The sequence below is a fragment of the Protobothrops mucrosquamatus genome, unplaced genomic scaffold, assembly GCF_001527695.2.
Source record: "Protobothrops mucrosquamatus isolate PMUCROS unplaced genomic scaffold, P.Mucros_1.0 scaffold3418, whole genome shotgun sequence".
NCBI classification, from domain to species: Eukaryota; Metazoa; Chordata; class Lepidosauria; order Squamata; family Viperidae; genus Protobothrops; species Protobothrops mucrosquamatus.
In genome coordinates, this window is record NW_015389399.1 from 145,353 (window position 1) to 154,613 (window position 9,261).

At 52.1% G+C, this 9,261-nt stretch overlaps 1 protein-coding gene across 1 annotated transcript in view; it reads left to right on the plus strand.

Moving 5' to 3' along the window:
• HNRNPM (heterogeneous nuclear ribonucleoprotein M) overlaps nucleotides 1-9,244 on the plus strand; it is an 18,109-nt gene extending 8,865 nt beyond the window's left edge. The window contains exons 6-11 of the mRNA XM_029286357.1: nucleotides 3,793-3,894; nucleotides 5,518-5,562; nucleotides 6,019-6,093; nucleotides 7,863-7,961; nucleotides 8,152-8,903; nucleotides 9,176-9,244. Coding sequence (XP_029142190.1) covers nucleotides 3,793-3,894; nucleotides 5,518-5,562; nucleotides 6,019-6,093; nucleotides 7,863-7,961; nucleotides 8,152-8,903; nucleotides 9,176-9,244 — 1,142 coding nt within the window. The remainder of the gene's footprint in view (nucleotides 1-3,792; nucleotides 3,895-5,517; nucleotides 5,563-6,018; nucleotides 6,094-7,862; nucleotides 7,962-8,151; nucleotides 8,904-9,175) is intronic.
• The last annotated feature ends 17 nt before the right edge of the window (nucleotides 9,245-9,261 follow it).

Consider the following 9,261-nt stretch of genomic DNA (forward strand, 5'->3'; position numbering starts at 1 on the left):
TATTTGCAGCCCGGGCGGTCCTTGGTGTTCTCTGAGCTGGGTTGTTTCCTTGCAGGAGTTGCCTTACCCCAAACTAGGTAACGTGAGCAGTGCGAGGAGACCCCCCACCTCAGAGGACTCCAAGGACCCCACGTAACTTTTAATATTGAGATGTGGCTTTTTGTTCGTTCGTTATTTGCATTTTGTGTGTCTTAACCTCCCACCTCCTGCAGGGAGGGGCTCTGGTCACTGATTCGTGCTGTCATTCAGCAGTGAACAGAACACACTCGTTGTCTTTGTTGGCCTCTTCACAAGAGGATACCTGTGGCATTCAATGCCTACTTTCTTTAAAGTGTAGCAGGGCTGAGTTCACACCAGGGGTGCCTGCAGGAAGGGGGTTAAAAAAGTGCACAACCTTGCAGTCAAAGCATTTTCTTGTTTTATCTCATTCTCCCATTCGTTCTCTCATTCTCTCTCTTGTTCTCTCTTATTCTCTCGTTTGTTCTCTCGTTCTCTCATTCTTGTTCTCTCTGATACGCAGGTTCTGAGGTTTTGCTTGATTAAAAAAAAAATACAGGAAACCAGAAGTTGCCTTCAAGAGTTACGTGTTTATTCAGCTGAGCAAAGACAGGCTTCCCTAAAGAGAGGGAAACACCCCAAATATCGAAAAGGCCTTAATTTTTATACCTAATAATAATAATAATAAAGTTGGAAGGGACTCTAGAGGTCATCTAGTCCAACCCCCTGCGCAGGCAGGAAACCCTGTACCATTTCAGACAAATGGCTGTCCAGTCTCTTCTTAAAAACCACCAGTGTGGGAGCATTCACCGCTTCTGGAGGCAGGTTGTTCCCCTGGTTCATTGTTCTCACTGTCAGGAAGTTTCTCCTTAGTTCTAGGTTGCTTCTCTCCTTGATGAGTTTCCACCTGTTGCTTCTTGTCCTGCCTTCAGGGGCTTTGGGGAATAGCTCGACTCCCTCTTCTTTGGGGCAGCCCCTGAGATATTGGAACACTGCTATCAGGTCCCCCCCTCGTCCTTCTCTTCATTACTACCCTACTTTGATTACATAAGCAATTCACCTGGCAAAGCTGACCCACATAAGATAGAGGCTTCGCCCTTTAAGGCTGGCACACTGTAGACAAGGGAGAAAACAACAAGCTACGAATGTTACCTTTTGGGTGGTTTGGGTGTTTCCCCAAGGCTCCATATGTTCCCGGGTGGGTTAGGATGTTATTGGGTGTTTCCTTTGCTGTCCTTCCATGACCTTGCAATCATGGGTCTGAAAGTGGCCAGAGAGAGCGGGGCTATCTGCACGTATTCACTGTCCCCTAAGTCCGGGTCAACATCTCGTCTCTCTCATTCTCTTGTTCTCTTTTATTCTCTCGTTTGTTCTCTCATTCTCGTTCTCTCTTCTCTCGTTCCCTCTCTCGTTTTCTCTCTCTCTTCTTTTAATATGCCTCACGTGGTTCTCACCGCCATCTTGGCTGTTTCTGAGGCCCTTATGGACACCCCTGGTGTCCCTGACTCTGTTTGGCAGATAATCCTTAAAACTGACGTACAGTTATCTGTGGTTAGCTTGTGTCCCGAAGATCCCAGCGGAAATTAAAATTGTTAGGCTCATGTCCCCAGGACAGGGCTTTTCAACCAGTGGTACGGGTACCACCTGGGGTACATTGGCACCTGGCAGGGGGTACGCAACCATCCTAGAAAAGGGGTAGCGGGGGAGGGGAATGAGCTGGACCGGTGGCAGCACCGCACAAGCCTGAGCGAGAGACGGCTGGAGCTGCAGGGCTGTCAGGGCTCAGCGGAAGTGCCAGGATCAGTGCCGCTTTCCAGCTGATCGTTGCTTCTTTGGGACTGTCAGGGCTCAGTGGCAGTGCCAGGATCAGCACCAGGCTCCAACTGGAGCTCGGCACTGATCCTGGCGCTTCTGCTGAGCCCTGAAGAAGCACCAATCAGCTAGAGCTCAGCACTGATCCTGGGGCTTCTGCTGAGCCCAGAAGAAGCGCCGATCAGCTGGAATGTTGCAGCCTCTCCAGGGTCTTGTGATTTCCATTCAGATGCTTGGCCACTGATTCATATTTATGACGGTCACAGTGTCCCAGGGTCATGTGAAGGGACCAAAACCTGCTGCAACCACCCAGCAGACGGGGGGGGGGGGAATAAAAACCAAACACCCCCCACCCCATCCCCGCTGCCAATCCTCAACAGAAATGCTCACAACAATGGAAACCTCGGACAGGAGGAAGAGCACCGCCAGATGGGCAAGCAGGTGTCTTGCTCGGCTGTGGCTTGGGGGGCACTTTTTTCAGTGCCAGTGTAAGTCACTAAGTGAATTGTTGTAAGTCGAGGACTACCTGTACTTTATCACTTTTTTCCTTTTTTTTTTTTGGTCAAGTTTTTGACCCCTTGCTAGGCGACTGGTGGTACTCGGATGTTGCCTTATCCTAAAAGTGGTACAATGGGTGAAAAGGTTGAAAAGCCCTCCCCTACAGGGGTAGGCAACCTTGGCTCTTTTATGACTCGTGGACTTCAACTCCCAGAATTCCTGAGCCAGCCGTGCTGAGGGGAAAGGGAGAGATTTCCAAGCTGAGCCAGGCTGGCTCAGGAATTCTGGGAGTTGAAGTCCACCAGTCATAAAAAGAGCCAAGGTTGCCTACCCCTGCCCTGGGAGAAAGCGATGCCCTCGTAAGCCCAGCGGTTCAGGAAAGAACGGAGGCTGGAAAGCTTTGGATTTGCTTGGCTTCACCATTTTGGCCTTTGAAGTACGGGCAGTCCTCGGAGTACGGCCACAACTGAGCCCAAAAGTTCTGTTGTTAAAATGAGGCATTTGTTGACTGAGTTTGGTCCCATTTTATGACATCTCTTGCCTCAGTTATTAAACAAATCGCTGCAGGTGCTACGTTAGTAACCCGGTTGCTAAGTGAATCCATTAACTATGCTTGTCAAAAGGTTGCAAAAGGGGATCACGTGACCCCGGGACATGGCAACCGTCGTAAGCATGAGCCAGTTGCCAAGCCTCTGAATATTGATCTCCTGGTCATGGGGAGGCTACGAAGGTCGTAAGTGTGGAAATAAGTCGTCTTTTTCAGTGCCGTTGTAACTGAGCAGTCGCTAAACGAACTGCTGTAAGTTGTAACTTACGTTGATTGTCATTTGTTTCCACAATGGGTTTGTTTTTGGGGTGACCACTGTGGAAACCTCAGTGGCTTTAAATGGCGTTTGACTGTTGAAAAGCCATAAAAAAGGTAAAAACAGATGTAAAAGTTCACATCAAAACCACATGATGCAATCTGTCCGCTTTCTTTGTTTAAAAAAAAAAGGGCTTTAAATGTGCAGAATCAGATCCTCAGCTGTGCTGAAACGTTAGGAAATATTTCAGCTCAGAACCTTTCCGAAAATCAACCTCAAATCCCATCTAGCAATTTTTCCCCCTCTCTGTTCATGAAAACGCTGAACTTTTCAGCCATTGGACCCTGGTCTATTCTATATTCTTTTCATTTTTTCCCGAAGAGGCTTCGTTTCTTAGAGATGCTAATCGGAGTTCCTGCAGAGGGCAAAAGTGTTTCGGTTTAAACCTTTGGGTGTGTGTGTGTGTGTGTTACTTCAGAGCAAGCTGGGTGGGCTTCCCTTGTGTCTGTTGTGAAGGCAGAAGTCTTGCGTTGCCTTTCCGGGCTGAACTAAAACACCCAGACTGGCTAGATCAGAGTCAACCAGCCTTTTTTCATCCCCTGTTCTGTTCTGTGACGTAACTGTTTGTTCCCTAAAATGAGAAACGAGGCATTTGACTCTCCGTTGTCCATCCCTCTTGCAGATGGCCTTGGGGGGATCGGCATGGGATTGGGGCCGGGAGGAATACCCATTGATGCCAACCACCTGAACAAAGGCCTGGGCATGGGCAACCTCGGCCCCGGAGGTGAGTCTTTCATCTGATGCTTCACCTTTTGGGGTCCTTGATTTTTTCCCCCTCTCCTTCCTCAATTGAGGATTTTCTTCCCTTCTGCTCTTTTCTTTTGCCTTCCTGACCGGTTTGGGAGTTTCCCACGTGCCCCCTTTTCTTTTGGGGAGAGCTTTCTCCAAGGACAGCACCGGGTTCTGGGCCATTTTACGACAAAGGAAGCCAGTTTGAGGCTGTTTGCTCCTCACAGACACAGGCCCGAAATCAGAAATCGCAATAGCCCTTAGACTTGTATACCGCTTCACGGTGCTGTTCTATCCCAGCCTATTGCCGTCCTTGTTAGAGGCACAAGGACCAAACCCCTGCTGATACAATAGGCTGGAGACTTTAAAACAAAACAAATCCCTTTTATTTGGGTGACAAACCTGTCAATAAGTCCAAAACACAAACAGCAAAACTCAAGTCCAAAGGAAGGAAATAGTCCACAGGGAACACGTTGCAAACAAGACGAACAGACCAGGATTTCAAGAAGCACTTTGCAAACGGTTGCCTTCAGCAACCAGCAACGCCCACACCTCCCCTTTTTATACAGCAGTCCCAGGGCATTGCCTCTCATTGCCTTCTCCTTTTACTTTGGAGTAGTCGCATAGACTGCTGTTGTTTTTCTCTTGCTAATTGACGACGCCTGTGAGCATCAATTAGCAAGTCCAGGTGTGAGCCTTCCGAATCTGACTCATGCTCCTCACACAGCTGGGCTTCATCAGAAACACGACTGGAGGGCCCAGGCTCTTCATCAAGCCGTGAGTCCTGTAATTCATCAGAGCCTCCCTCTGACCCTGACGGCCCCTCAAAGGCCTCCACCTCCTCCTTAGACTCAGCTGTTGGGAACACAGGCTGGCACGGAATCACAACAAGCGCTTTCACGGCCCTCTCTAAGCGGTTTACAGAGTCAGCCTATTTGCCCCCAACAGCCTGGGTCCTCATTTTACCGATCTCGGAAGGACGGAAGGCTGAGTCGACCTCGAGCCGGTCAGGATCGAACTTCCTGGCTGTGGGCAGAGTCAGCCTGCAATGCTGCATTGTCACCACTGCGCCACCAGGTCTCTTACAAGAGGAAGGAAGGAAAGAAGAGAAAAGGGAGGGAGGAAGGAAAGAGAGAAAAGAAGAGGGTGAGGAAAAGAGAAGAGAAGAGATGGAGCAGGAGGGAAAGAAAACAATGGAGAAAAAGGAAGGAGAGGATAGAGAGAAGGAAAGAAAAGAAAGGTAGAAAGAAAAGGGCGCGGAGAGGGGGAGAATACCAATAGCACTTAGATTTATATACCGCTTCACGGCGCTTTTACAGCCCCCTCTAAGCGGTTTACAGCCTATTTGCCCTCAGCAATCTGGTTCCTCATTTTACCGACCTCGGAAGGACGGAAGGCCGAGCCAACCTTGAGCCGGTCAGGATCGAACTCCTGGCAATGGGCAGAATTAGCCTGCCATGCTGCACTTTATAACCACCGTGCCCCCACGCAGTAACCGAAGGATTGTTGCTTTAGATCTCTTCTGCTCTTCCCTGCTGGGGAGGGCGAAAGGGATTTGGCCACCCCCGACTTCTGGGGTGTGCATTCACACACACACCTTTTTTTTTTTAATTTTTAGGGATGGGGATCGAAGGCTTGGGCTTCGGAATGAATAAAATGGGAGGTAAGTCCCTCGCAGGAAGGAAGTCGGCCGCGGGAGACACTTGACGACGAGGGAGGATTCGTCCAGAATCTTCCACGATAACTGACAGCTAAATTGGAAAACCCCAGGCTCCTGCATGGTGCCTGCCCAGTAAATCAGCCGTGGGCGCATTCGCTGCTCAGGCAGGGCCTTTGGGTTCCTCGTTCACAGCCCCGGGGAGGGTCAGCGGTGCCCGGACCGCGTGCGCCTCCTGCCAGTCTGGCCCCAGAGAAGGCCAAGAAGCCATTCGGCCTCGGTTCTTCTCCGGCCCCTCGAATGATCCTCAGGCTGGCCGAGACGAGCAAAGGCACGGTCCGCTGGGTTACTAATTAATAAGTGCAAGAAACGGGGCCTATCCATTCTCCCCCACTTCGCCGCGAGTCGCCCTTTGCGGGTCTCGCCGAAACCGGGAGCTGAACGGCGACGTTTCCGTTTCAGGCATGGAGGGTCCTTTCAGTGGAATGGAGAGCCTGGGCCGTTTTCCTTCCGGGATGAACCTCGGCCGGATGAGTGGTAAGAACCTGCAGCCTTAAAGGCTCACTTGGCGTCTCTCCTCTGGCCACTGTGCGCACCCACCCCCAGTGAGACCCCCGTGCGTGTCCCCGCTGTTGGGATCGACCTGATGGACTAGATCAGGGGTAGGCAACCTTGGCTCTTTTATGACTCGTGGACTTCAACTCCCAGAATAGGAATTTGTCACTTGGTCAAAGAATGCAGTAAGATTTGTCTGGCATGATCTATTTTTGACAAACCCACGTTGGCTTTTAGTAATGACTTTGTTTGCCTCTAGGTGTTCGTTGATTCGTTGTTTGATTATCTTTTCCAGGATCTTCCCAGGTATTGAGGTCAGGCTGATAGGTCTGTAATTTCCTGGGTCCATTTTTTTTTCCTTTTTTGAGGATGGGAACTACATCAGCTCTTTTCCAGTCCTCTGGTAGTTCCCCAGTGCTCCAAGATCTTTGAAAAATATAGTTCAATGGTTCTGAGATCACATCTGCCAGTTCCTTGAGAACCTTGGGGTGTAATCCATCTGGTCCTGGTGATTTGAACTCATCTAGGCTGGATAGGTGCTCACTTATCATTTTCTTGCCTATCTTAACTTGTGTTTCTATTCTGTTTTTTATGGCACTATTTTTGATAGGTTGGTCTGTTTTTTCTCTTTCTGTAAAGACAGATGCGGAAAACGAGTTAAATAGTTCCGCTTTCTCCCTATTGCTTGTCACCTTCTTGCCACTTTCACCCACTAATGGACCAATCGTTTCCTTCACTTTTTTCTTGTTTTTTACATGTTGAAAGAAGCTTTTTTTGTGTATTTTTGACTTTGGTCGCAAGCCTTAGTTCATTCTGAGCCTTGGCTTTCCTCACTTCGTCTTTGCAGGCTCGGGCTATTTGCTGATATTCTGACTTAGTTATGTGCCCCTTTTCCCACTTTCTATTCTGGGAGTTGAAAGTCCACGAGTCATAAAAGAGCCAAGCTTGCCTACCCCTGGACTAGATAATGCAGTCTGAATGCTTTTCATCCTGCTGTCGGCTTTTCTTGTAAAGAAGGAATTCCTGATTTCTCCTAAGCAAGCATGGAGCTCCCAGCTGCATTTCAGCCTTCAGTTATATGGGGAACAGCAGCGAGTGCAGACTTACAAACAGTCACTTAGCGACTGACACGTTTCCACGATCTATCTCGGGGGGCTACTTGTAACCTGGATTCAAAATCGTGGCAATCCAACACACACACACATACACACACCATTCCCCACTGTGCTGTGGGTTTTCTGCAACCGGGCCCACATTGACGGCTGTTTGCAGCGCCCTGGGTTCGCGTGATTCTGTTTTTACAATGGTATTGACCCCCCAAAAACCTGGTATTTCTGGGGTTTTTTTGGGGGGGGGGAAGAAATCGGCCCTTGGTAAACTGTTGGTTTGTTTAACGACCGTGTTGTTCGCTTAACAACAACTGCAAAAAAAAATGTCACAAATTAACAACCGTGATGGGTGGGATCCGTTATGCTCGTACCTCAAGGACAGCCCCTCTGCTGTTTGGCTGCAAGGATTCCCGGGGGCCTCTCTTTTTTTGGGGGGTGAGCAAAAACCCAAGGTGGGATGCTGGTGTGGCCCAGCTTCTTTGTGTGTGTCCCTGGACAAAAGTGCTGCTCCAGGGTTAAATGTGTGGGTGGAGATCCCCGCCTCTGAATGGGGGTGAGTGGAGGGGCAGACCGGCTGCAGGGGCCCGGCTGCACCCATGTGGTACCCAGAGAGGATGCTGAGATTTCTTCCCTGTCTTCCAGAGATGGACCGAGCCATCGGAGGGGGATTCGAGAGAGACTTCCCGAGAAACGAAATGGGGATGGCCCGTAGTTTTGGAGACACTCTGGACAGAGGCATAGGTATGTCGTCCGGACTCCGCTCCCAGCAGCCTGTACAGGGAGTGCCTTATGAGTGCGGGGAGGGTCTGATCGGAGCGTCAAACGCTGGGCTGTCCCTGGAACCTTCCCAAGTGGGGAGGAATGGCAGGTTGCTAAGAAGGAGCTGAGGGAGGGAGGNGCCAGGACTGAGAACCGCCTCTTCCTCCTCCAGGGGGCGGTGGGGGCGGCGCCTCGATCCCGGCCATTGACCGCATGGCCCCCGGACTGGACCGCATGGCCCCCAGCATCGACAGGCTGCCCACCGGGCTGGGCCACGGGATCGACCGCGTGGGCTCCGAGATGGACCGGATGGGGCTGGTGCTGGACCGCATGGGCTCCGGAGTGGACCGCATGGGCTCGGGCATCGACCGCATGGCCCCCCTGGGGCTGGACCACCTGGCCTCCAGCCTCGACCGCATGGGCCCCGGGATGGAGCGGATGGGGGCCGGCCTGGGCTTTGGCCTGGACCGCATGGGCTCCACCCTCGACCGCGTGAGCAGCGCCATGGACCGCATGGGCAGCGGGGTCGACCGGATGGGGCTGGGCCTGGACCGCATGGTCCCGGCCGGGATGGGCCCCGTGATGGAGAGGATGCCGGCCGGGCTGGACCGCCTGGGAGCCGCCCCCATGGACCGGATGGGGCTGGACCGCCTGGCGGCCCCCAGCATGGACCGCATGGGGCTGGAGCGCATGGGGGCGGCGGCCAGCAGCATGGACCGCATGGGGCCGGCCCTCAGCCAGGGCATGGGCGCCGGCTTAGACCGGATCGGGCTGCCCATGGGGAGCAGCTTCGAGAGAAGCATGGACATGGAGCGCGGGAACTTCGCTGCCGGAAACTTCAGCGGCGCCCTGGGCACCGGAGGACCCGTCACTGCCGCCGCCGCCGGAGTAGCCAGGAAAGCCTGCCAGATTTTTGTGAGAAACGTGAGTTGAGCCCCGGGGTGCTGCGCCCCTTGTGTGTCTGTGAGTCTGTGTGCGGATCCGATTAAAATTGCCCCCGTCTCTCTTTCCCTCCGATTGTCCCCCTTTTTCCTCCACCCTGACCCCAAAACACACACGGGGATGCCCTCCACGGGGAAATAGCAGACCCCTGACCAAAGGGAGGGGGGGGCATCTGGTGGGATTTGCGGCCCGGTTGTGGCTTGGACCACAGGTGGGGTGACGTTTGTGTTGCCTCTTCTCTTCGTTCTCCCCAGCTTCCTTTTGACTTTACATGGAAAATGCTGAAGGACAAGTTCAACGAATGCGGTAAGTCGCCCGCGTAGCCTTGATCAGAGAGTTT